The 25,597-nt window shown below is 53.4% G+C and overlaps 3 protein-coding genes and 1 long non-coding RNA gene across 8 annotated transcripts in view; 2 read left to right on the forward strand and 2 right to left on the reverse strand.

The window, feature by feature from the left end:
* rrn3 (RRN3 homolog, RNA polymerase I transcription factor) lies at positions 1-7,670 on the forward strand. Its single transcript, XM_088613301.1, has 18 exons — positions 1-159; positions 411-515; positions 686-742; positions 1,170-1,259; positions 1,400-1,529; positions 2,020-2,079; positions 2,233-2,296; positions 2,592-2,661; positions 2,928-3,026; positions 3,491-3,589; positions 3,774-3,903; positions 4,060-4,190; positions 4,310-4,440; positions 4,536-4,720; positions 5,265-5,373; positions 5,705-5,857; positions 6,287-6,374; positions 6,551-7,670. Exons 2-18 carry the CDS (start codon positions 423-425, stop codon positions 6,704-6,706), a joined length of 1,845 nt encoding a protein of 614 aa, XP_088469427.1. The 5' UTR covers positions 1-159; positions 411-422; the 3' UTR covers positions 6,707-7,670.
* LOC148644858 (uncharacterized) lies at positions 7,186-9,744 on the reverse strand. The gene is made up of 2 exons (XR_015928592.1): positions 9,360-9,744; positions 7,186-9,225 (listed from the first exon to the last, which is right to left on the reverse strand). It is a non-coding gene; the product is annotated as an uncharacterized LOC148644858 (long non-coding RNA).
* On the forward strand, positions 8,130-13,373 carry ntan1 (N-terminal asparagine amidase). Its single transcript, XM_088613310.1, has 10 exons — positions 8,130-8,396; positions 8,856-8,958; positions 9,739-9,804; positions 9,977-10,085; positions 10,392-10,465; positions 10,823-10,876; positions 11,065-11,118; positions 11,865-11,962; positions 12,133-12,246; positions 12,451-13,373. The coding sequence occupies exons 1-10, from the start codon at positions 8,316-8,318 to the stop codon at positions 12,628-12,630; spliced, it is 933 nt and encodes a 310-aa protein (XP_088469436.1). The 5' UTR covers positions 8,130-8,315; the 3' UTR covers positions 12,631-13,373.
* Positions 13,137-25,597, reverse strand: part of pdxdc1 (pyridoxal-dependent decarboxylase domain containing 1) — a 16,982-nt gene continuing 4,521 nt past the window's right edge. For 2 of the 5 annotated variants that reach the window (XM_088613297.1, XM_088613296.1), the window contains exons 6-24: positions 24,618-24,807; positions 23,764-23,832; positions 23,478-23,556; positions 23,281-23,365; positions 22,748-22,796; positions 22,537-22,638; positions 22,067-22,192; positions 21,831-21,881; positions 21,131-21,211; positions 19,400-19,460; positions 18,272-18,342; positions 17,724-17,829; positions 17,242-17,413; positions 16,957-17,075; positions 16,632-16,753; positions 16,418-16,510; positions 16,088-16,184; positions 15,803-15,907; positions 13,137-15,348 (exon numbers count right to left, since the gene is read on the reverse strand). In XM_088613297.1, the coding sequence (XP_088469423.1) occupies positions 15,110-15,348; positions 15,803-15,907; positions 16,088-16,184; positions 16,418-16,510; positions 16,632-16,753; positions 16,957-17,075; positions 17,242-17,413; positions 17,724-17,829; positions 18,272-18,342; positions 19,400-19,460; positions 21,131-21,211; positions 21,831-21,881; positions 22,067-22,192; positions 22,537-22,638; positions 22,748-22,796; positions 23,281-23,365; positions 23,478-23,556; positions 23,764-23,832; positions 24,618-24,807 (2,017 nt within the window). In that variant the 3' untranslated portion in view covers positions 13,137-15,109. Of the gene's footprint in view, positions 15,349-15,802; positions 15,908-16,087; positions 16,185-16,417; positions 16,511-16,631; positions 16,754-16,956; positions 17,076-17,241; positions 17,414-17,723; positions 17,830-18,271; positions 18,343-19,399; positions 19,461-21,130; positions 21,212-21,311; positions 21,357-21,830; positions 21,882-22,066; positions 22,193-22,536; positions 22,639-22,747; positions 22,797-23,280; positions 23,366-23,477; positions 23,557-23,763; positions 23,833-24,617; positions 24,808-25,597 lie in introns of all 5 variants that reach the window. The other 3 variants (XM_088613300.1, XM_088613299.1, XM_088613298.1) reach the window with 2 other exon arrangements.

Genomic DNA, 25,597 nt, shown 5'->3' on the forward strand with positions numbered 1-25,597 from the left:
GAGGAGGTCGCGGTTTGTAGTTCCGGGTGAGAGGAGAAGCAGCTGCAGCATGTCCGCACATGTCAGGTCCCACAGAAAGCGCAGGAGACTGGACGTGTTTCCAGTACAGTGATTTGTGACATATTTGCGAATTTTTATTATCCCCTAGTTTCGAAGAAGGTGAGCATTATCCTGCATCTGTGGAAAGCCAATTTCATCTACTTTTTTCCGTGTTACTTGTAATGGTCAACCCGAGGGGTAATTCTCACCTCACTGCCTTCAGCTAATCATAATTACCTAACAATTAATTGTCCTTCAGTGATCCTTTGACTGACTGGACGTGCTTTAATATCTGTAAGAATAGAACTGTCTCTTGGTTGTCTTTTCATTTATTTCACGGTAATAAATCTGAACGGGGGTGTCTCTCGCAGTGTCGAGTCGAGATGGAGGTGGAAAGGGATTTTATCGGTAGCCCTCCGCTGAAGACAGTGCGGTTTGGGGGCAATGTGGTGGACACACTGGCGAAGTTCAAACGGGTGAGAGATTTAGAAGTGCTTTTCCGAGATTTGTGGCATCTTACACTGTGTGTATTGAGTACAGTCAAGTCCGAGTGGGCAGTGACCGCTAGGTCATTTTTGTTATGACAGTAGCAGCGTGTGTTTGGAAATCATCCTGTGAAATTAATGTCCAGTATTTATTTCTTAAGGGTGACACCAATGACTATGAGCTTCTTAAACACCAGCTCTCAGACCCTGATATAAAGGTAAGGACACTGAACTCTTAAAATAATAAGTGCTTGTTCTTAGCTCCCGTGCATTAATGTGTTTTATATTCTGTCTCTGGAGTATGGTACAGTCTTACTGGAAAATGTGAAAATCCTAATTTGATGCTGAACAATTGTTCAAATTGTTGGATGTGGAAAGTCACTGTTGGTAAAATGAGTCACCCGAACCTTCAGCTGTTAAATAATTACATGCAATATATTTTGTAACACTCAGTTTAGCCTTTGTAAATCTAGCACCATGTCAGGCTGGATTCAGGGTAGCTGCGGTGTATCTCAGCGATAGCAACAATGTATTCTTTAGTTCATTCATCCCATGGCAGTGGAGACCCTTTAGTTTCTGCTGTGCTGCGGCCCTTATCCTGTCGATAGCTGTGATCCTGATCCCTGTTCTCTCTCCTGCCGGCAGGATGCCCAGATCATCAACTGGCTCCAGGAGTTTCGGAACTGTGTCACCCAGCTCACCAAGGACCACGAGCAGCTGGTGTCTGTGGTGCTGGTGAGCAGCAGTCAGTCGTCGTCGTCGTAGTCGTCGTCGGAGCGTTTCCCGCAGAGCTCCTGCTGCCCTGGCGCAGTCCGTGCCGGACAGCTCCGAGTGTCCCCGCTGTGGGCTAACGGTTGCTCTTTCCCGGTGTGCAGAGGCTGCCGTGGCTGGGCCGGAGCCCCGCTGTCGTGGAGGAATACCTGGCCTTCCTGAGCAACCTGGTCTCGGCTCAGACTGTCTACCTGCGGTCCTGCCTGAAGATGGTGGTCTCCCACTTCACGCCCGGTCAGTGCGTCCATGATTTCTGTTTTCATTTTCTTCCCAGCAGCACCCTCGGCGTCACCTCTGGTGCATTATTGTGCTTTATCGTATTTAGGGGAGCAGTGTGGTTCAAGGCTATGGATTCCTGACGTGAGGGTTGCGGGTTCAAATCCCAGGCAGGAGGCTGCTGTGCAGCCTTGAGCGGGTTACCTCACTGGGCGTCGCCGCACATAGGGATGTGCTCTCAACTCGAGCCTCAGCTGCTGTACCTCGCAGAATAAGACGAGATAAATCGGTAGCTTCTCATGATCCGGCTCTTTGGGCTGTGTCACAGTTAAACAAGAGGTGTGCAGACAGAAATTAATACAGTGGACCCCGCCGTTCAGTCCAGTCCTTCAGTATTCTGAGCCTCCTTTTTGGAAAGAAAAGAAGGCCAGAGTAGTAAGATCACAGAAGACAGCGGGGTACGAGGAGTTAGTTGCTAACTTGTGCTCCGGTGTTTCTGTTTCTACAGGGAGAATCGTTATCCGGGAGGGAGGCGTGGACATTTCTGACTCTGATGACGAAGACGAAAGTAGGTTTTCCATCGGTTTTAATTCACTGCAGAAGTACCAACCATCCAGGGGATACTGCAGTGAGCCACAGTGTGGATGTGGATATGTGCAGTATATCTGTGCGTCAGTGTGGATGGAACTGAACTGTATTTTTATGTGCTGTTTTGTTTCAGACCTGCCTAGGAACTTTGACCTGTGTCATCGAGCTCTGCAGGTCATCAGCAGATATGTTCCTTCGTAAGTCTTCGCAGCAGACGCAAACCTAAAGATATCTTACTTAATTTATAGCGATAAAGAAAATATATAAGCTTTTAGATAAAGGTTTCAGTTAAAGGTTTTCGCCTTGGAGTTTCAGGTGGCACCTGAGAAAAGAAAGAACATGCAGTTCTCTTTCCATTAGCATGGTAATTTTGTGAATAATATCGTTTGTGACAAGTTTGCTCTGTGGCTTGGTCGGTCTGTGGGGAGTCTGTGTCTGTGTGTTGAGAACGAGACCTGTGGGATAACGAGGTTCCCTTCTTGTGCGCCCTAGGACTACCAGGTTCCTGATGCCCATCCTGACGGACAACTTCCCCTTTGTCCAGAAATCCTCCAGGACCCTGGTAAGGGCTCCGGCAAAGACTATCAGCGTTTCCCCGACTCCAGTCCCGAGATCACACCAGCTCGGGGTTACCGATCCGAGTTGCTTTTCGTTGTGGTGGGAGGTAGCCGCATGGAGCTCGCGAGGCATTTTTATGTCTTGTAACTTGTAAGAAAGCGGAAGAAGGTTGCGTGGTGCCAGGTCTGGCCTGGGAACTGTGGGAACTGTGGGGCCGTGACCTTGGCGAGGGGGGCTCTGGTCTGAAGGCCGTTTCTGTGCCGTGCGCAGGAGTGCTACGTCCACAACCTCCTGCGGGTCACCGTCTACCTCCCCACGCTGCGCAGGGACATTCTGGAGCTGGTCATGGGCAGGATGCTCAAACTGGACGTGAGTTGGGCCGGGCTGGGGTGTGGGTTGATGTTTTACAGAGGCTTAGGATCCGCCGGGACAGTGTCGTCACCCGGTGCTCCGGTAACGAGGAAGGTCCGAGCTAGATTGAGTGGGGGGGGGGGGAACTGGGTAGAGAAAAGTGGGTTCAGACACTGATAGGCAGAGCAGAGGACAAAGCAGTGGGCGTGACCAGAGTAGCCCAGGCTGGGATATCGCACACTCCTCCAGAAGAGGTTTACTGGCACATCCCTGGGGAGGTTCGCAAAGACGCAAGCTCGCAGCGCTCGATTAGTAACAGCAGTATTTAATTGTAATGACGGGCTCATGCTCTTCCACCGATGAGGAGCACTGACTGTATGCTAGTGGTTTCCCAGGCGGATGACGGGCTGAAACCTCTCGGCAGACCAGCCTGGGTTCCTCGCCCCCCAGTATGAGCTCCCTATGTCCCCGTTTTCCCTCAGGTGAGCGCTCCCCGGAGCGAGATCGAGGAGGCGGAGGAGAGCCCAGCGCAGCAGGCGAGGGGCCGGGAGGGGCCGCCGGAGGAGGGACTGTTTGACATGGTAACCGGACGGCTCCCTGGAGTCCCAAGTGATTTCCAGGACAGAAAGGAACGCTAAAAGGACATTGACGACGATGTGTTCATCTTTGTATAATGTTGCTTTGTTGGCTTTTGACCTTCAGTTATTTCCCAGGCGCTCATTTGATCCCCCTCCATGTCTTGCTTTCCTGTCTTGTCTGTGAAAGGATGAAGATGACCTGGCCAGGCCCTCCGGAGAGGCAGGGGGCGCTGTGATGGCCCACCCTGTAGCTGAGCGGCTGGACACCCTCATGGACATCCTGCTGGCTTACATCAAGGACGTGTGCTTTGTGAGCGGTGAGGACTCGAGGCCGGCCGTAGGGAGCTCCGATGGGACTGTGATTGACCAGGGGTGTTTCAAGCTCATCTTCTGGATAAAGGTTGTAGATGGGACGTTGGACGGCTTTATAGAACAGACGTTAAAACCAAAACTCCTCCTGTGGCGCTTCCCAGGGTCCCTGCACCTGACGCAGACGAAGGAGCTGTACCGGGACCTGGTGGGCGTGTTTGACAAGCTGGTGCTGCCCACCCACGCCTGTTGCCACGTGCAGTTCGCCCTCTTCTACCTGTGCAGTTTCCGGCTGGTGAGTCCCCATCCTGCCCGCAGCGAAGCTGAGGGGCGCGGGGAACCCCCGCTTCTGGCTGGGCCGGTGTCTCACCCTTTTCCCCTGCCGGCGCGTGTGCTGTGTCGCCCCCCCTGCAGGGTCTGGCCGAGGCCTTCCTGGAGCACCTGTGGAAGACGGTGCAGAACCCCAGCCACCCGCCCGTCCTCCGGCAGGCCGCGGCCGCGTATGTCGGCAGCTTCCTGGCCCGGGCCAACTTCCTGTCCGTCACGTGAGTGCCTTCTGGGGTTTCTGCCTGTCCCATGAGCTCGTTTTCCGGCTCTTCCTGCCGTTCTCCCCTGACTCCCTGTCTCCGGTGCCCCTCAGCACGGTGAAGGCGTGTCTGGACCTGCTGGTTCCCTGGCTCCACCGCTACATCGACAGCCAGGACGCGGGCTCCCGGGCCTTCTGTGACGTGAGCCTGCACGGCCCCTTCTACTCTGCCTGCCAGGCGGTCTTCTACACGCTGATCTTCAGGCACCAGCAGATCCTGGAGGGCAGCCTGCGCCAGGGTGGGTACAGGCCAGGGGCACAGGGGCCTCCTCTTCCGTCGTGGTGCTTTCTTCCTGCAGGCTGTGTGTTGGCACCTGGTCTGCGGCCTGCAGCCTTGGCTCTGGAGGAGTGGATATGCAGGGTAACAATAGGGAGTAAATTTAAGACGGAGATTAGGGAACGTTTCTGGAGTGTCTGGAGCAGGAGACTCGCGGTGAATATCTAGAGAGCATGAGGCCCAGATTCAATTCACTGAGTCGCTGAACTACCAAACGAGCAGGAGGGACCTCGGTGCCTCAACTTACTTGCAGCTTCGATCTTCTTAATCTTTCACGTTTGATGACTTTGTGGTCTAAACGAATGGTTGACAATAGACCGTTGAATCGAGTTACGTAGATCCTGGCTGAAAAGAGACCCAGAACTCCCTCTTCTCACCTCCCTCTTTTTCTGCTTCGTATCAATAATGTGAAAACACAAGGCTAATTTGCCCTCATCGCCTCATCGCTGTGCCCTTGTCGTTCGGGTGGGAGTGATGTCCCCGCGGGGTCTGTGTCTGTGTGGCAGGAATGGCCTACCTCCAGCAGATGAACCTGGAGCGAATCGTCATGTGTCAGCTGAACCCGCTGAAGGTCTGCCTGCCAGCCATCACCAATATGTTCGCCGCCATTACAAGGTACTGAACCGTCTCCGCCCTGCTCCTGTCAGCTCATCTCACTCGGGGGCAGAATTCTCCTTCCCGTGTGTCTGTGGTCCTCCGTGTGCTACTATTCATTGGATTATCTGTTCCGAAACAGGAAACCAAGACATGGATCTGCTCAGAAATGGCGTCGGAGATAGCTGAGAGTGTATGTTTTCAGTAAATCTTGGAATAGGCTTGCTCCTTGGCACGCACCTTAATCCGTGTTTAAATGTCGGAAGCGTGTGCTGGTGCAGAGGGGGTGGGTGGGCGCCGTGAGGGTCCTGTCGGCGACCTCATGCCCCCCCCATGTGTCTCTGCGCTGCAGGAAGTACCAGCTGGTGTTCTGCTACACCATCATCGAGCGCAATAACAGGCTGACTCTGCCCGCGGTCAGGAGCGGCCAGGGAGGGGAGTCTCTGCCCGTCAACACCAACCCCCTGGACAGCTTCTTCCCCTTCGACCCCTACCTGTTGAAGAGGTAACGGGCGTACAGGTGTGCCCGCCTACCGGGGCATCAGAGTGTTTCCTTTCTCTTGCTGCTGTTCGTGGAAATTTAACGATTAAGCCGTCTAAGATTCCGTGCTCTTACTGTTCTTTATTTTTACGTGCCAGAGGCTCAGTGTAGCTGGCCCCACAAGTCCTTGCTGCGTCTGGTTGAGTCAGTGCCTTGTTAAGATCTGTGTGCAGCACGGTTTGCAGTGAGCAAACCCTGGCCCTGAGCTTTAAATCAGCACCTGGGAAAGTGCTTCAGCTGGTCCGGCTAAGCAAATGGGTTCAGCTAATTAAGAGCTCACGGAACATGGTAAACCAGAAGACCTGGAGGATGGGAATGGGAGATCCCTGCTCTGCAGTTGGCATTTTCTTCCCTTTCCTGCTCCCACTGTTCCTCTGTGTCGGATGTCGGCAGGTCGGGGAAGCTGATAGAGCCCATCTACCAGGTGTGGGAGGAGCCAGGCGACTGTGAGGTGGACGGACAGAAGAAGCCAGTCAGACAGGTAACCCCCCTCAGGTGACCACTGAGCTGCAGAGAAGCTGCGCTTCTTGGGCTAGCAAGTCTCCCAAGCCTTCCTGCTGTCGAAGCCTCGCCCCCAGAGCCAACCTGTGCATGACCTTTGTGGGTGGGGCGGGACCTGCGTGCTGATTGGCTATCGATTCTCTGCTTCCTGCGCAGGTGTCCAATGGCGAAGAGGAGGATGACTTCCTGCAGGGGGAGACGCCCCACCATGACAGTCTGGTGGGCGTGACGCCGGGGTCCTACGATTCTCACCTGCGCAGCCCGAGCAGCGTGGGGTCCCCTCCCATCGCCTTCCTACAGCGCCCCTTCTAACGCGAGAGGACCACGCGGCACCACGTTGTCGGGCTGGCCTTGGCGGCCGGTGTTGCTCGGCAATCTGCTCGGATCCCAAGCACCGCGGACCTTTGTCCTCCCCACCGGGAGCTGCAGCGTCCGGCCGCTGCTCCCATTCTCCTTCTCCCGCTCCCTCCCGGCTTTTCCCCGCGTTCCCTATTGGAGCTTTCCCAGCAGCGGAGGCCAGCGTGCCCTGGGGGGGGGAGGAGGAGGTGCGGACCATGGGTTGGAAAAAACGGGAGGTCGTTTCTTCTCGAGCCCGGAGCCCGGAGCCCGGATGGGGAACCCCCCCGGGGAGACGTCTCGAACACACCACCACACCCTCCCCGGAGTCCTTTCGGCAGGGATGGTCAGCTCTGCCCGCGACTCTCCGATTGTAAATGTGTGTGTAAATGTGCCTGTATTGTAAGAATCTCTACCACACTTGACTTCGGACTCTTTGATGAACCTTTTCTAGCTTTAGTTTTTTTTTTTCCTTTTTAAGCTCCTCACGTGTATTTCTAGCTGCGACGCGTTTCCCCGGAGACAGCGCTGTAAATAAAGAACAAGGGGGTGTCTGGGTTTGTTTTAAAATCTCTATTAAAGCACGTGAGCTTACTCTTGATTGCACCGATTCTGGAAATGGCTGAATGGTTGGGTGACTGGGCGGATGTCGGGGTCACGGGAGACCCCGTGACAGGAGGCTCAGCACTCCATTCACCCCATGGGCCAGTCCTGTTTAAAATGTAAATACTTCAACTCTACTTTAATTTCAAATTAAAAAATTACCATATTATTTATTGCTAAAGGTACACTGTTCTCTGTATAGGTTTCCATCAAGATGACAATTCTTGCTGTTTCTGTAAATGATTTTGTGCGCTTATTATGAGCCACGGGTGAGGAAGCGATCAGTAATGTTGAAACTTATTGGATTTGGAAATGTAAGAAATACCGTCAAAGACAAGCAACTGCAGCGGTAGGGAAATCTACTTGTATGTCTCCTTATCAAGGACCAGGAGTTTGCAGTTTAAATGTTTATTTTATTAAAAAAAAGTTTTCTGAAGTATGGTGATATTTTACACAGCTGACCGTAACTTGTAGAAAATAAATGTTTCTCCTAACAAGTGTCCTGTATTATAATTGTTGCATTCTGTTCATTGAAACCGGAGCAAGACATCATTGTCTTTATACCATATGATTATACTCATATAAGTTTGGCAGTTTTGTGATGTTTTGAAATTAATATTAAGTTTTGATTAACAGTGCAATTTACACATGAAATGTTTATTGTCTTATATAAGTGTAAAACAACTTAAAACGTTGAACTTGCTGACTATAATGCTTTACCTTGGAGCTTAAATGTTGTTCCTGAAAGGACACTGTCCTTTCGCTGTTTACGTGCATCTTGGGAAACGTAGTCCTATGACATTTGACAGCGAAAAGGCGGATGCTGGGTGGTACTACAGTTCCCAGAAACCCTCGGGCGGAGTCATGACAGCTAAGGGGGCGGGGCACTCATTTCAGGAACTGCGTGAAGGCGGAACAGATGCCCCAACCGGTGTGGATCGAGCGAGAAACCTTTTGGTAGCCACAAAAATATTGAATTGAAATGCCACTCTTCGCCAATAATCACAGAATTGAGCGACCGTACACGACAACCGAATTCTTCGGGAAATACCCACATTTCAAGGTAGGGACGGTCCCTCCGCCGTGTGCATCAGTGCCCTGCATTGTGGGGATAAAATCGGATTGATAAACGTGCTGTTTTACGGCATAAATACCAGAATGAATGAACTGAAAAGTGGATCATACTTGGTTCAGGCCTGAGGAAGGAAAGGGCCGAGCGCTGCAGTTAAGAATTACCCTTTAAAAGCGTTTTCCCGATTTCTGTTGGTTTATCCACATGGACGCACGTGTGCAAGGACGTGTGGTTTTGTTTGTTGTTGTTGTTGTTTTTTAGGGTCGCGTAGTTTTCAGATTCGAGTTTAAAAATGGACTCTCCTTCAGCAGTAGTCCATCAGGAGTGCCTCTTGTTTTGCCTCTGCGGTTATGTTGCCATTCAAACCCTCGCGGGGCAGGTGGTGAGACTCCCGTGTCCTGCTGCTGTCCACGTCGCGCCCCTCTCCCTCTTCCTCTTGTGCCCCCGCAGAAGAGCGCCAGGAGCTTCCGGGAGAGGGCGGCGCGCACCGTGGGCCCGCAGGGCTTGCTCTACGTGCAGCAGAGAGAGCTGGCGGCCACCACGCCGGCGGACGGTGAGCCCCGGAGGTCGCAGGCGGGTCGGTGCTGGTGCCCAGGAGGCTTGTGCATCGTGCATGGAGGGGCTTGGGAAAAACGGGGAGCTGGACCTCGGGCGGAGCTATCTGTGCAGTTAGAGTGTCTGGCTCTTGGTGGGTGGGGGAGGACACTGTGCAGAAGAAGCTGCAGACTCTCCCTACCTTGTTCGAGGTGGTATGTACTGCATCTGCCTGCCGTCCCAGTGAGGCGCCGTGTGCCTTTTCGGCAGAAACAAGCGAGACCTGCTGGTGAGAGGAGACCCGTTCAGCCCGTTTTTTTTTTTTTGCAACACTTTGTGCAACACCTTCATCAGAGTCACGGCCGTCGCGCCCGTGGCCTCTCCGCCTTGGAACACCTGCTCATCGACACCGGCTCATACCCGTGTTTGTATGTAGCGTTATAGTTCGTAGTGGTCGCAGGCCAAGCTCTGTGAAGTTGCCCACCCCTTACAAGCAGCACAAACAAGAAAACCCGTCTCCTTCGTTAGTGGGGAAACAGAGCAGCACCAGCGCTTCTTTCAGCGGTGCGCTAACGGAGGAGCGGGTTGCGTTGGGATGCTTGTGTGGGTCGCGGAGCTCCAGGGCGCCCGTCTGCCGAATGTCCTGCAGGGCTGCGTGTCCCGGAGCTGCCCGAGGGAATGGATTTTAATGCAGTACGCGGTGGGTGGGGGGTGGGGGGGGAGGATTTCGGCTGGCCTGTCGTGACGCGCCGACGTCGGCCGAGTGTCCCTGACTGGCGCCTCTCTCCCGTCTCCCCAGACGCCGTCACGGTGATAGGATCCGACGACGCCACCACCTGCCACTTGGTGGCGCTGCGACACACAGGTGACCACCACGGCCCCGCACGTCCACCCACCCCTTCTCTAACCGCCCGGTCCACTAGAGTTTAACGTTTTTTTTTTTACGAGTGCGTCCTTATTGTGAGATGTTGTGTGTGTGTGTGTGAAATAAAGTTGGTTTTGTCTGGGTGCTCACCTCGCCGCACTGCCCCCTGCAGGAAGTGGAGCCGCATGCCTGGCGCACTGTGACGGCTCCGGCACCGCGAGGGAGGTTCCGCTCGTCGTCGGGGCGGTGACGTCGCTGAGTAGCCACGCCCACGACGGCCGGTACGTCTCCTCCTGTTGGGTTTAGTCGAAGTGGCTTCGTCCTTGCAGCCCAGCGTGCACATCGGTGCGCTCTCCCTCATCGGAATGGGAGGAGCTTCTGAATGGAGCCCCACACGCTTCCTACCTGGGATGCTTGTTCAGTCCAGTGTCACTGTGACATGAGATAAGCACGGCGAAGGGGGGGTTTTATTTTAAGCGTTCGGCCCTCTTGAAAACCCCTGTACTGTCTCTTAAGCACGGCGCGGTGAGCAGGCGGCACCACCCGGCAGCTCTCTCTCCCGTCTCATGCTGTCCTGCCTTGTGTAGGCTGGAGCTGCACCTGGTCGGAGGGTTCGACGATGACATGAGGACATCCCACAACCTCAGCTTCCAGCTTCTAGGTGAGCAGGCATGTGCGCGCTGGGGTATTGATTATTGGCCTGGCAGGGAGTTGACTGGTGAGCTTGTGGTGGTCTTTCAGCTCATGCATGTCTGGTCAGCCAGAACTAGCAGGTCTGAGCTTCAGGTGGGCCAGTGTGGAGCTCTTGTACATATTATTATTATTATTATTATTATGATGATGCATCTCTGATTATCTTACAAATCATGTAGGCATGATACAGATTCCATGGATCAATCCGTAGTCAGAGATCTTAAATCTTGTATTGGTGTAAGAGCACTGTGTTGGGATGGGGGTACATTCCTTCAGCGTTGGTGAATTGGAGGCTGACTTGTACCTGTCTTCGTCTTCTGGGTAGCCGCCTTCGACAGGCAGACAGAAGATATCCACTTGGTCACGTGCTGCATCTCAGGTGAGCTCTTACCCTCTCGATGGAACTGGAGGAAATGAAAGCGCTTGTTTACCCCCTAGAGAGAATCGGGGCATTAACTGAAGGTATTTTGTCTAGCAAAAGCCACAGCAAGGGAGAGACCAGCCACAGGCACCTTCTGCTGTTTGATAAATCTCAGGATTGTGTCTTCTGTCTCCCTTCCCTTCCAGAGCTGAACGACGTTGTGTCAGGAGGAACACACAGACCTGTGGTTTATGGAATAGGTACTGTGGGAAAATGAGGGTAACAGGGGGAGGAGATTTTTAACTAATCTGTGGTCTTAAGTTTCATGCCATTATTAAGGTTTCTGTTCTTTCTTTGTCCAAATCAACATTTCTTTGTGGCATTTGAGTTAACATTAGTTGTTTCAAAGGACTGATTAATTCGAGCTTTGCAGTAAATCCTAGGACTTGGCAGGACTTTTGATCGACCTGCAGATCTATTTTTTAAACTGCAACTCAACGTGCTCACACGTGGAGGAGCCTTTAGTTCTCCCCACCGGGATAGTGGGAGTGTCTTCCAACTATAACCGATAGGAGTTGTCGCTTGCATTGTATGCAGCTTTGCACCTTAGAAGTCCGCGATTGCTCTGCACATAAAAGGGGCTCTTTTTCATCCGCCACTGCAAAGCCGTGCCCAGCTGGGCGAGGCGCGGAATATCCGCTGGAGAGCTGAGAAACATCTGCACCCGTGGAACTTGGGGGGGGGGGGACCTTCAGGAAGGCGGGATGGAAGAGCACCAGACTAGAATTTGCACTGTAAGGCAGATACAGAGGCATGGCTTTAGAAATAATGAGCTAAAGGGAAGTGCGCCCCCTACTGGGCTACAGCAGTAAGTAACCGGCTTACCGCTGCAGCCTGGGTTGCTTGGGCAGCCTGCCGTCCCGGTAGCGGGCAGGGCCGGCGCGCCGGGTCGGTCCAGTTGGGGCTGCAGGTTGGTGAAGTGGCCGTCGCTGTCCGTCGTCTGCAGGGGTGGATGTGAGGAGCGGAGACGTGTTCCCGGCGTCGTTCCCGAGCAGAGGCCCCGCCGAGGAGCTGCGATCCGCCCGGACCTTCGCGGGGGGACAGGTACCGGGAGCACCGGCTCGGCTCTGGGCCCTGGCGTCGGTCCCGTCAGTAGCCAGCGGAACAGGAGGTGGCGAGGCGCGAGAGAGAGGGGGGGACCTGTATTCGACAGCGGGGGGGATGGGGATGCCGTGTGTGCGAGGGAGACGTCAGCTGGGGTTCTGTCTCTCCAGATGGCCAACATCTACGATGCTGGAAGGGGCCTGGTGAGGATCGGCCCGTGTCAGTGGTCGCCAAACCCCGACATCGGTTTCTGGCTGACGCAGGATGATGACACGATATTAAAGGTGCGACCGGCAGCGTCTTGGAGCTTAAGTGTTGCGCGTGCTCCCGGAACAAACTCCCCTGCCTTCTGCACATTTTTAAATAAACCGATGTAATTGAGGTACTAAAAAGACGTGACATAGGCATAGTGCTCGATGTTTTCTTATACCAATAGCAGGAAGGAGCAGTAGGTCTTTAATAGGGCCCTGTGCTTCTCCCCCCGGCAGCATCTGTCCACATCCCCCCTGGTGGAGCCCCCCCACTTCGTCCAGCACATCAAGAGCACCATCCGGTTCCTGCTGGAGCACCCGAGCCCGGACAGCCTGTTCCCGGGGGAGGAGCCACAGCTGTACTGCCGGAGCGCACAGGGCGGCTGGGAGAGGGCACCCGGGGGCGTGCAGCAGTAGGGGTGTCCCCACGCAGAGAACAGCACCGCCCGGCCTCGGCGCCCCCCCCCCCGCATTCCCAGCCTCCGAGAGCAGATCCTCGCTTGGGGGGTTATTTCAACCCCTTCCCCGTGCCTGCGACGGCGCAGGGGGTGGGGCGAACTGGGGAGACTGGGGCTCTCGAGTCCGCACACCGCCCCTCGGCCCAGTAATGCCCCTGCCCCCTTGCCTGGCTGGGGATTTCAGCAGGTCTGAATGGGACTGGCCGGGCTGCAGTGCCGGGGGTGGGAGTGACCACAGGAAGGGGGCAGGCTGATCCTGAAGCGTGGCTGTTATCCTGGGATTACAGCAGGTTGCTTGACCTCTTACTCCCTGAGGCGTTAATGACCGAATTGGACCCATTATTTGCTGACTTGGACAAATCGAAGCCTGCCCCTGTGCATAGGAAGCTGGAGCTCTGAGTAGCCCTGTAAAAGGAGCTGGACATGACCACCTGCTGTCCCAAAAGAAGGCACGGAGCAGAGAAACAGTTTTACGCTCGAGTTTATTGATAGGATTCAAATGGTTTCCTTTTTTTTTTTTTCCCCCCAAGATGAAAGCTGAAACTGGACATGTTGTCGCTCCAGCTTTCAAAGATGAACACCAAGACGTCTATTCCTACATCTGTATTTTTTTTTGTGTTGTTTCTGATGTATTTATTAAATACACTACAGCAGAGCCTAACGTATGGTAATAAAAATAAACCCTTCCTGTTCCCATGGTAATATATTATTAAAATCAGAGTCTATTTTTTCCCCTTAGCTCAATAAATCAGTATTCTTCATTTCACCAAAAATTACAAAATAATTAGGAGGAAGACTATAGAAAGATCTGAATGCACTTTACAGCACATAAAACAAAACTGCACTTTCCAAAACAACCCTTTTTTCTACCCACGGTTTATAGGAACTCCTCCTTGCTGCTTGTTTCCTGTAGATTGAGAAATAAAACGTATCGCTTCACTAAAGCCACATCACAGCTCACAAGCCCACATGGCTCAAGTTCCACACGGTCTCGGTTTAAAGCTCGACAGGAAGCAGAAGGTTTGTCTTTAACGTGGAGAAAAGTGCAGAGAGCCCCAGACATGGCCACCTAGAGGGGGCGGTACTGAGCGCTTTTCTCCCCCTCGCCTTGTCCTAAAAAAACTGTTTTGGAAGAAACATTTACAAAAAATAATTTAAAAAAGGTAAAAATTCAGTTATGCAAGATGACGGAAAGTAAATTCACCAGTTGGAGCCTCAGTCAACACGCTGTTAAAAGAGCCTGATGTTATTGACACAATTGGAGAGCCTCCAACTTTCACCACTCACTGGCCACAACAATAATGTTGTTTTTCATTTCAGTGTAGAAAAATAAAATGGTGGACGGAGGTCATGACAAAGTAAGGTTAGTTGTGGTTACAGAATACCAGTTCCACATTTAAATTACATTCTTTTGTTGACAAAACTAAAATACTGGCATAACAGCGGGATTTTCTTCTGGTGGAACTTTCCAGTTTTCACTATGAGATACTTCTGCTTGAATGAACTATCCACCATTACTAATTAATGAGTGTTGCAAAGCCCAAACTACTAATTGATCTCTGTTAGATAAAACCTCTTGATTAGTCCAGCAAACATGTCAGTAAACCACCCTTCTACTGCAATGCACAAGGCCCCTGTTAGTGTTCTTCTGTTCTGCTTTCTAAAAGTTAAGTAAGGGGTAAGGGTTAACCAGGTACTCATACTGTGTGTCACGTCCAAGTATCATAAAAAGTGGATCTTTTTACTGAAACCACAAGGTGGCATCAGCGGTCATCTGCTACGAAGTGAAGGTATTTTAGGATTCGCTATTAAAGGAATTCTGAGTGTTCTGTGACTCACATGAGCCAGGCGTTTGCTAAAGAGCCAGTAGCAGAACCTGAACATGCCCTGCCCTTTCTGTCTCCCTGGCCGCTCTGGCAGGGGGGTGCAGCCGGCCGAGAGCCGGTCCTGGGTAGCTTCTACTGCTTCACTAGAGTTTACGCCCTGGTCTTTACTCGGGCAGAAAATAAAAAAAGCGATGAATGCCGTCCCCTGGGCTGGCGATCTGTTGGTTCCCAACCTTACTTCTTACAGGAATGATTTCAAATAGATCTTCTTCCAATCTGAAAAGGTTTTAGACATGTCTTTCACTACCAGCTCTATACCTAGCCCTCTGAACCTCGAAGGGAATAACCATGTCTTAAGTGACTGACGTAGTGTTAAGTGCGTAAAAAAAAACGAATCGAGAGATGCTGAACTCAGGAAGTGTTGAAACTCCTATTGCTGTTCTGTTATGTGCATATAAGTGGTTTCAGAAGTCTGATCTTTCCCTTTTTGCTAACAAGGGAAGTGGAAATTTGGAGCACAGTAGGTACACAGCAATCTACTAATCATTCAGCCGGCCCTTCACCTGTGAGCCTAGCCTGCCCCCCCCAGCCCCCCCCCCGTCTGAGGGAATCCTATCTCAGAGTGTGTGCTTGCTCTGTCTCCTGCTGGGCCCCCTCGCCAGGTTCTCTCTCAACAGGGGCGTCGGGCTGCGGCGTGACCATGGGGGCGGGGTCCTGTTGATCATCCGAGCCCCTCCCCTCGGGGGCGGGGCTCCGAGGCCCCTCCCTCTCCAGCTCCTCCGCCTGACCCACGGAGCTGGTCTCGCTGTGGACGTCGGAGCCAGCCAGCGAGCGGCGGAACATCTTCTGGCCTGCCGGGGGGGGGGAAGGAGCACACACTCAGCGCCCGAACTGCTGCCAGTACAGGACAGGCCTGCTCTGCGCCTTTTGCTTTCATGGACTGCTCAAGCGGAGGCAAAAAAGGGGGGTGGCTGGACGTATTGCTTAATGGACTTCTGTTTGCTGTCCAAATAAGATGCCTGACCATGGTAACAAAAGGAGCAGTACATATTAGATGGGACCTACTACATCTTTGTGCTTCTACACTAGCAATCGGACATCTGCCTAGAACACGGCAAAGAGGAACTAGTGGGTTAGAGCTAATGGAGAATGAGAAAGGAAGTCTCAGGAGCTGGGAGTGTATGTGGCCTCTTTCACAAAGCCTCCTGCTTACAGATGGAGGGCCGGAATTCGGTATGGCACTGTGGATGTCCCAGTGGATCACCCAGACAGCTAGAGCCAGCACACAAGAGCTGCGGGGGTTACCTGGCAGACACTGCTTGGTGCGGATGGACGTGGGGGTGGGAGGTGGTGTTCCTCGGGTGGCCTGGGCCTTCAGGGAGTAGGTGGGCTCTGTGGAGTCCAGCGAGCCTGAGGAGCACAGACATGCAGATGGAACCGTCGTGCGGCAGACCGAGTCCGGACTTTGTGAATCCACAGGGTTCACAATCCCGGTGAGACGCCGGACACCACTGCAGCTTGAAAGCAAAGGCACTCTCTCTGGGACCCCTCAGAGAGCCCCGGGTGTCTGTGTGCGGGAGGCTACGGTACCTGCGGCCAGGTTGAAGGTGCGGCCCTTGATGGAGCTCTGGACGGGGGAGAACCAGTTCAGGACGGAGCCCACGACGGGGATCTGCCGCAGCAGGCCCTGCAGACAGAGAGCGAGAGCAGCTTCACGGGTCCGCAGGGCACACTCGCGCCGAGCCCCAGGGGCCAGCCCGGATTCAAGCTCCCACTGAGGCTGCAAGCAACCGGACAGGTCAGCTATCCGGCGCCCGGCCGCATCCCGGTCCAGAGCTGTCGCAGCGAGCCCAGGGGGAGCACGGAGCGTGCCCCAGTGGACCCCAGCTCGGACAACTGACCCCCAGGGCCGACACCCACCTCCTCCATGAGCTTCTCCTCGTTGGCCTTCTGGAGCTGCTGCTCCGCTTCCTGGATGCCCTTCCGCACCACTTCCGTCATGTTTTCCAGCAGCTGGGAAAGAGAGTCGGACTCAGCACTGGGCTCAGGGGTCACACAGGACAGAGCCCCCTCTTGTGCAGCCAGTCTTCTTCTAGGCTGCTCCGGGCACGAAGCCGAGCGCGACGGGCTTCACCTTGGAGTTCTCCTCGATGTCCCGGCCCATGACCGCAATCGTCTCCACCAGCTCCGTCACGTCCAGGTCCTCCGTCGCTATTCCGATGTAGACACAGTTCTGCTCCGAGCCAAACTCCGGACCTGCGGGCAAAGCCGAGTTTGGGAACTCGTTCGTCCTGGGATGGGGGATTCAAGGTGACCTCCCCCACCCCGTCAGACCTGTTACCCGAATTATGCAGGGCTTTTAAAAAACATCAGTCTTTGCAAAATCAACCTTGTACAAAACATTTCGCCCAGCATGCATCTGGATCATTTCGGAAACCAAGATGGTGGGACGGGCTCACCGGTGGAGAAGAGGAGGTCGGAGTCCAGCTCTCGGAGTTTCTTCAGCAGCCCGCTGTTGATCTTCTCCGCCTCCTGCTGCCTCTTCTCCTCATCGGGCTCTTCGCCGCTCGGCTCATACCTGGGGGCGACACAAGCCAAGGGTTCATGCACCAGGACAAAAAAAAACAAACCTCCGGTTCTTACGCCAAGATAACGAAGAGGGCGGCTCGAGGTCAGAAGAGGGCAGTTTCTCTCCTACGCGCCTCTGGCTTTTCCTTCACCGAATCCCCCCTGACCCAGCTCACCGGATGGCCCCCAGCCCCGGCCAGCTCAGGTCCTCGATGTAGGCCAGCCCGGGGGCGCGGTACACCTCCTCCCGGAAGTCCAGGCGCAGACGCAGGGTGCTGTTGAGCAGGGGCACCTTGTCCTGCAGCTGCTGCACCAGCGCGTCCACGTCCTCCTCCCGGGTGCCCAGCACTGCCAACAGGAGCACGCCAGTCACATGCAGCAGCAGGGCTCTTACACAGGGACCACATTCACTAACCTGCATGCTGAAGCAGGAACGCGGGCCGACGCCCACCAAGGGAGGTTCTGAATATATTTTTTTACACTCAATCAATTAGAGAAAGCCTCGTTTTGACAGCCTGGATGCACAGCTGTGTTCCGCACACGCTGTCGCCGCAGGGGGGAGCTCACAGAGAGATGCGCCGGCATCTGCCCGCGCCGCTGCCGTCGGACTCCTCCTCACCGCCCCCCCCCCCCCCCCCCCGCCCGAGCGGACACCTACCTGCCGCCGTCATGAGGGGGTTGAACCTCACACAGGTGCCCTCGTCCTCCAGCTCCACCACGTCCACGCCGCTGGCCGGAACCAGCTGCGCCAGCCGCTCGCCAAGCTGCGGGCAGAGGGCGAGAGGTTACACCCCCCTTCCCCCATCGCAGAAGAGGCAGTTCACACACCATCTCACTGGTTTCTCATTTTTAGCTGAAATCCTGGGCTACGGGATTATGCAAATGCAAAACAGAACCCTAACTAGGATGTCTCCAACATCAAAGAAATGTTCCTAAGTAATCATCTTGTGGAGAAAAACCAGTGGGATATAGCTCAGGGTTGAGAATATGACGGTCCTTAAATAATCCAGTTCCAGGTGTTGAATATTTGAAGGCCATTACTGTACTTTATCATTGAAAATGTTAAGTAAGTGGTCACAAGTACTGTGGGGGGAAATATTAGACATCCTGCTTTAACAGTTCCAGCTGTACAAGGATTATAAATCCCAAAGGTCTATTTCCCTGAATCTGAATCCACCTCCGGCGAGTGAGAGGTACACGTCTTACCCATCGGTTTAGAGCATCCTGCAGCTCCCTCTCGCCATTCAGGGCCCCCCCCTCCGAGCCCCCACTGGAACCTGAAGGGAGGGTAGGGTCAGTGAGAGTGGGACCACAGCATCGTCCCATTCATATCCAACTGAGTCTCACTGGCAAACAGCACTGCCCTCCTGAGAGCTCCTGTACCCAGCACTGCCCTCCTGAGAGCTCCTGTACCCAGCACTGCCCTCCTGAGAGCCCCTGTACCCAGCACTGCTCACCTGAGAGCCCCTGTACCCAGCACTGCCCTCCTGAGAGCTCCTGTACCCAGCACTGCCCTCCTGAGAGCTCCTGTACCCAGCACTGCCCTCCTGAGAGCCCCTGTACCCAGCACTGCCCTCCTGAGAGCTCCTGTACCCAGCACTGCCCTCCTGAGAGCTCCTGTACCCAGCACTGCCCCCCTGAGAGCTCCTGTACCCAGCACTGCCCTCCTGAGAGCTCCTGTACCCAGCACTGCCCTCCTGAGAGCTCCTGTACCCAGCACTGCCCTCCTGAGAGCTCCTGTACCCAGCACTGCCCTCCTGAGAGCACCTGTACCCAGCACTGCCCTCCTGAGAGCTCCTGTACTCAGCACTGCCCTCCTGAGAGCTCCTGTACCCAGCACTGCCCTCCTGAGAGCACCTGTACCCAGCACTGCCCTCCTGAGAGCACCTGTACCCAGCACTGCCCTCCTGAGAGCTCCTGTACCCAGCACTGCCCTCCTGAGAGCTCCTGTACCCAGCACTGCCCTCCTGAGAGCTCCTGTACTCAGCACTGCCCTCCTGAGAGCACCTGTACCCAGCACTGCCCTCCTGAGAGCACCTGTACCCAGCACTGCCCTCCTGAGAGCTCCTGTACCCAGCACTGCCCTCCTGAGAGCCCCTGTACCCAGCACTGCCCTCCTGAGAGCACCTGTACCCAGCACTGCCCTCCTGAGAGCCCCTGTACCCAGCACTGCCCTCCTGAGAGCTCCTGTACCCAGCACTGCCCTCCTGAGAGCTCCTGTACTCAGCACTGCCCTCCTGAGAGCTCCTGTAGCCAGCACTGCCCCCCTGAGTGCTCCAGTACCAGCACTGCCCCCCTGAGAGCCCAGCACTAAGAGGCCACAGTGTCTCTTACCTGCACTGCCCTCCTGACAGAACCTGAACACCACAACCGGGGAGTTCAGCTCATCCTCCACCTGACAGACAGACAATAGTAGTTTAGAAAACACACATTTTGCAGATAGCAGGCACTCTATCAAATAATGATGTGATCACTGACCTCTATCCATACAATAATATGGCACACAGAAATAGAGGATAAGAAAAACTAAACCAGTGCAACTGTCTTAACTACATATTAATATATTCTACTGTATATCTGATTCTGTATTGAACTATAGTTGCTGATCTTTCTTGTATCACAACATACTTTGATCACGATTGGCTATAAATTACACCCTCAAGTCCGCTTGATTCTCTAGATTATTTGCTCAAATATCCAGGACTATGCACCATTTTCTATAGGCGAGTTTCAGCGCTCAGGAAAAGTGTTTACATTCACCTTCCTGAAATGCTACATTGATGCCAGCCCACCAGGCCCCTGTATCCCCATGCAGGTCCATGGTTAATGTGCAAGCCCGATGAACAATGAGCCCCCCATTGCAGTATCCAAGCAGTTGGGTCGCCTCTGCAGAATTGTCCATTTTTAGTGCTTAAGGTGAATGTTAATTAACACACAGCAGAGCCTCACGTCCTTGTATAACCCCACCTCCTAGTTTTACAAGAACAGCCGGGTCTTCCCTAGACACCCATACCGATGTGATTTTGTTTCTGCGACGCGCCCTGTTGGGGGACTACACACCTGAGAGCCGCACAGAGCACGACACTGGCCGACACATGGCACCACGGGGAGCTGACAACAGCTGACAGTGCACATTGAGAGGAGCGGTGCCCAACATCACTGATGAGTGTCGGAGAGGAAGCACAAGAGCCTCCCCAAGCCAAACCCAATCCTGCACCTTCTGCGCCGATCCAGAAGTCACTGCCATACACTTTGCCAATATCAGCCCAGCCAGGAGACACTTTCACACCCTTTATTAAATAAAACCCAGCAGCTTTACAGAGCCTGCTTAACGGCGGTTATTAAGACGCGTGTTAGAGGCAGCAGACTGGTTAAACAGGCTCGCAGTAAAGCCGGAGAAGGGGGGTGTGTCTGCAAGTGCAGTTGAATCTGTGTCCGGGCGCGTGTCTGCTCCGCTCGAAACCGCCGCCCTCTGTGGAGGGCTTTACCGAGACCTTGTGCGCTCAATGGTGCTGCCTCACAGCAGATGTGGTTTGGCTTGAGCTGAGCTCTTGCGTCTGAGGCTGGAGATGGTTGCGGGAATGGGAGGTGCCGAGGGGGACGAGACTTCCCACAACACCCTTGGCCTTCCATCTCTACCCGCACCCTGTTGGAGCAGGGCGCCTGTCACTCTCGGGGAGTCTAAGGGGTGTGAGTAGCGAGTAGGGGCTGGCAGGCCCTCCGTGTTACTCTGCAAGCGGGACAGTCACGTTTCTGAACGCAGGTGCTATCCCACATGGCTCCTGCCACCACAGGCCTGTGGGCAGGAGAGAAGACAATGTTCTTGGCTGGGCCCCAGCTCTACCCCGACTCGTGACAGGTCACGTGACACTGCACCCCTTTCTTAGAGCAGGCCACAGCCCCGCGGGGTACAGAAGCAATTCTGGGTGTAAGACCCCCCTTATTCTCTCGCAGTTGGATCACTGTCTGGCGCCTCGGATTGCGAGCATGGGACATGAGGGATGAAAAGGGAGGAAGATGAGGGAGATGAGGGTGAGAGCAGGCAAAGGGGTTGATCCCACCTACAATGGACAGAATCAGAGAGCCCAGGACATCCCTCATAGAGCCTGCTGAAATCGGGGGCACCCGGGACCTCGAGACCAGACCCTGAAACCAAGGCACCCACTCTCACTAGTTGCAGACACACGCAGGTTAGATTCAACTCGGTTAGCGGGGCTTCGTCTGCCCCTGTGTTTTGTTCTTTTACCATGTGCAGGGCCTCGAGAAGAGACATCACCCTGTCAACGTCGTCCTGGCGGCAGCAACAAAACAGAAGCTCGTGTTCACGGGGCAAGCGCTACAGGGCAAGTGCTTCCAGGTGACGCAGCATCAGAGCCGCCGGCATCTGAGTGAGCACAGGCAGAGCAACTGTCCTGTTCAACCAGAGCGGCTCACACGAATGGAGCTTTGACTGGATTTGGATTTCTGTACCAGCAATATTTTCTTCCGTGCTCAAAGGATATGCACCACTCAGGGACTTCATAACGCAGCTATACTGTACATCTTACGCACTGCTTTGCTCTCTACCCTGTATGGCTTTATTAATGAGCTCGCATGTGGAGCCAGCCCATTTAAAATTGCCACAGAAAAAATGTAACCAAACGGGTTAAGATCTGGATTAAATAAAAATATTACAGTTGTCAGTACAGTTTGGGGATAACACAGAGTTAGACTGTAAGTAAGTCATTATTCAGCGGAGCTATCATTAATGAATGAAATGACATACCGAAGTTTTTATGCAAGTCAGCTTCTTCAAATGGTCCAGGAGTCTCTGGCTCTGCAGATGACAGGAAATTAAGTTGATTCATTTTGACAACCAAACAGATCAAACAAATACAAACAGCAGCCTGCAATTTCTGAAGGGAATTTTGAGTTAAACTTAGCCAGGCAGTCCGTGTGGCTCGTCTGTGTCCTCCACTTCGCCACAGGTGCCTGAAAACGACGGGGACAGTGGCCACTCACGAGCTGAGAGGCGTGCCTGATCCGCTCCACTATCCCATCATGCCCCAGGTACTGCAGGGAAAGCCAGAGCGGCAGGGCGCGGAGCTTCTCCACTGGCTGGCTGGAGGTTAGGCCGGCGGCGAGGGACTGCAACACACAGCGCCCCCAGGGGGCCGGAGGGAACAATGACCAAAATATCTTTCCTCTAAAGCTCAGGCAATGTAAATGGATGTACTGCATGTTACATATTGACCCAAAAAAACTGCCATTCAATTTTAATCAAAACTGCCTATCTATTATCAGTTTTGTGTTGTCGACCTGTCTCTTTATCAGCTTCATGTTGTCTATTTGTCTTGTGTGTCTTTCACTGTTGGGGTCCAATGCCGAATTCAGTGCAACCGCTTGATATAGCAATGAAAAGTACTGAGCAGCGCTTTTTCTCTTGGTGAAAACGTGGCCGGTGCACAGCAGACGGGCGGCGTAGTGCTCACCAGAGCCGGGTCCTCGTGCCGGTACAGGGTCACGGCGGGCACTGCTGGAAGGCCCAGCCAGGGACCCAGCGTCAGGGTCATGCTGTCGCACTTAGTGGCCGCCTGGAGGGAGGAGAGTTCGGGCTCTATGAGTTACACAGGCTGGAAGAGACTCCGGTCGCTGGACATACTCCATCCTTTCTATACCGAGGCACAGGAACTTTAGACTTACCAACACTGACGACGTGACGTAGCCCAGTGCCAGCGTTGCCAGGTTTACTCTAAAACACACAGAGACTTTAGGATTCATTCCCAATACTGCAAACATCTTAGGGATTAAACAGAACGAACTCTCCGTGGCGGGAACTAATTTTAGATTTCATCACAACCGCCCCCAGCACCTAAACTTCAGAGCACAGCGGGATGTCATACATTTCAGGGATGTCACAACTTTCCAAGAACTTCTCACACAGGTGGGACTATACCGGGATCCGTACCGTCCTTATGCACAACTCACTCACCGTTTTATTTGTTGATTGCTACCTTCAACTCTCTGCACACACTGGGAGAACAGGACAATGGCAAATAAACAATGAACCCGAGATCTGGGAGTGGCGACCATTTGTAAAAGGTGAATATTTACCTTTTTAGACCTTGATGCAAAAGGGTATTAAAGTGAAACACCTTTAATATAATGGAGTCAACAAGACGGCCCAGTAAGAGGTAGTGGGAGGACAGAAAGGACGGACGTCCCCGAGTTCTCACCCCTCCGCATGAAGCCACATGTCGTACTGGGCACAGAGCTCCTTCAGCCGCCCCAGCTTGTCCGTGTGTCCAGCGCCAGGCGTCCCTGGGGAGGGAGACAGGCAGGGCTGGGACATGCGGGACTAGCACAGGAGTGTCTGCACTCCCTCTCTGCACCTCAGGGAAGACCAGCCCGCCACGCGCCCTCCAGCACTCACCAGCATTGGCGATGAGCAGCAGGGGGAGCTTCCCAGAGTCCACGTCGTCTTTCACCAGCCTGTCCAGCAAGGCGACGTCCTGCAGCAGGGAGACAGGCAGTGTGGGTCAAAGGGGCAATACTGGGCACATCGCGACGCCACTTCGTCAAGCAAGGTAAATCAGAAGCTCGGAAGGCAGTGTAAACCAGAACAAACTGGTAAATATCAGAGGAAGTCTGACGATAAACTGGGTGACCTGATTAAATTGAAAAAGTTGCAATAACGAGCAAATACTTTGAAATCTCACCATCTGGTGCTGGGATCCAAACATGGTGTTGCAGGGTACTGTGCACAGGCTGGACAGGGGCAGGCCCAGCTGAGAAGAGAGAGACTGATTATGTCTTCTTTGCAAAACTGCATCCTATACAGACACTCTTCCTTGTTCTGCATTCACCTGGTCATGCCTTATACACGCAAACAGAGCAGTACCCTATACAGTCACACAGCTCGCACCCAAGAGCAATGCCAGACAAACAGGGACTATTAATACTGCTGCTGCTGTTAAACCCTGGCTGCTGTAACACTACTGTGTCAATTAGCTTCGTAAAAATGAATAGTGAAGCTCGCAGAATGATGCACAAAATGTTAAGTTTTAACCTTTTTAAATAAAACGACGATTTAAAACTATTTATTTTCACACACCTCCTGTAGGAGGCATAAAATGAAGCTTAAGAATCACCGTGGACACTGAACAAAGAGGCGCAGAAAAGGCCAAGAATCTTCAGCAAGTTTACACTCCCCTGCAAGACCTCTCCCCCTGACCTATTCTTTCTCTGGCTGCCCGTGCTACAAAAAACTCATCCGATACTTCTTTTCACTAACCGGATTTACAAGTTCACCCTGCCTGCAGTGCCAGAAAGTCAACATCTGAGCTCTGCAGACCTGATGCACAGGATTCTGAATCCATTCACCACCAGGACACCTACCAGAGAAATGACTCATATTCACAGACATACCTCACTCAGACGGACAATGGGCACATAGCTACAGTTCCAAGAACATACATTAAGTAGATTCCCTGCACGGGGGCCAGTTCTGTCACCAGAATGGATCATTCCTGATCTCTATCAAGATGCAACTCCAGGCCGAGGGGTATGGTACCTGGGTGCAGAGGTGCTGTCCCAGCCCCTGCCTGCAGGCGGCACTCTGGTAGATGACAGGCTGTTTGCAGTTGAGCACCGTGAAGCCCTCGCTGGAGTAATCTTCGTATCGGGAGTGGATGACCAGTCGGCACACTCTGATCAGTCCCTCCCGGTCATCCTCGTGGTAGTACGCCGACCCATTCTCATATCTGGCCAGAGCAGGAGAAAAGCAGGATTTGGAGGAAAAAGGAGAGAGCAGGTTTTAACTCAGAAGTGAAACACACACACACACACACACACACACGTAATGAAGTCTGAGAAACTTCACGTGAGACGGAAACTAAAAACCTTGAAAATGAACGGTCCGATTTTGCTCTGCGGACCTGCCATGCTTTTTCACCATTAAGGGTGGATCAGTAAGTCAGTAACTAAGGGGAGAGTGCATAACTCTTCACTTCAGCTAGAAAAAATCCAATTTTTTTTTATCCACAACACTGGTTGCAAAGTCCTACAGCCAAGTGGGTTAAGCCCGAAACTCACAATAACTCAACGCTCAATACACATCCTGAAACAGGCCTGATTCCTGGATTCCTTGGTGACGCTGCAGTACAATATCTTCTTTATCTGTCAAATCATTTTTCAAGCCTCTTCCCAACCCCAATTCGGGATGGCGGGGGAGCTGGAGCCTATCCCAGCAAGCGTTGGATGCAGGGCAGGATACACCCCGGACGGGATGCCAGTCCACCACAGGGAGCCCCCAGCCATAGACACAGACACGCACAGACTTAACACCAGGGGCAATATTCCCAGAGGCCAAATAACCTCCCCCGTGTCTGGGAACTGGAGCACCTGGAGGAAACCCACACCAACACGGGGAGAACATGCAGACTCCACACAGACAGCACCCCAGGCCTGGGATGGAACCCAGGACTCCAGGGCTGACCACTGCGCCCCTGTGCTGCCCTATATTCTTTATTTTCAGTGCACATGAGGTCACCA

This window comes from Lepisosteus platostomus, chromosome 19, assembly GCF_059453375.1.
Source record: "Lepisosteus platostomus isolate fLepPlt1 chromosome 19, fLepPlt1.hap1, whole genome shotgun sequence".
Taxonomy (NCBI): domain Eukaryota; kingdom Metazoa; phylum Chordata; class Actinopteri; order Semionotiformes; family Lepisosteidae; genus Lepisosteus; species Lepisosteus platostomus.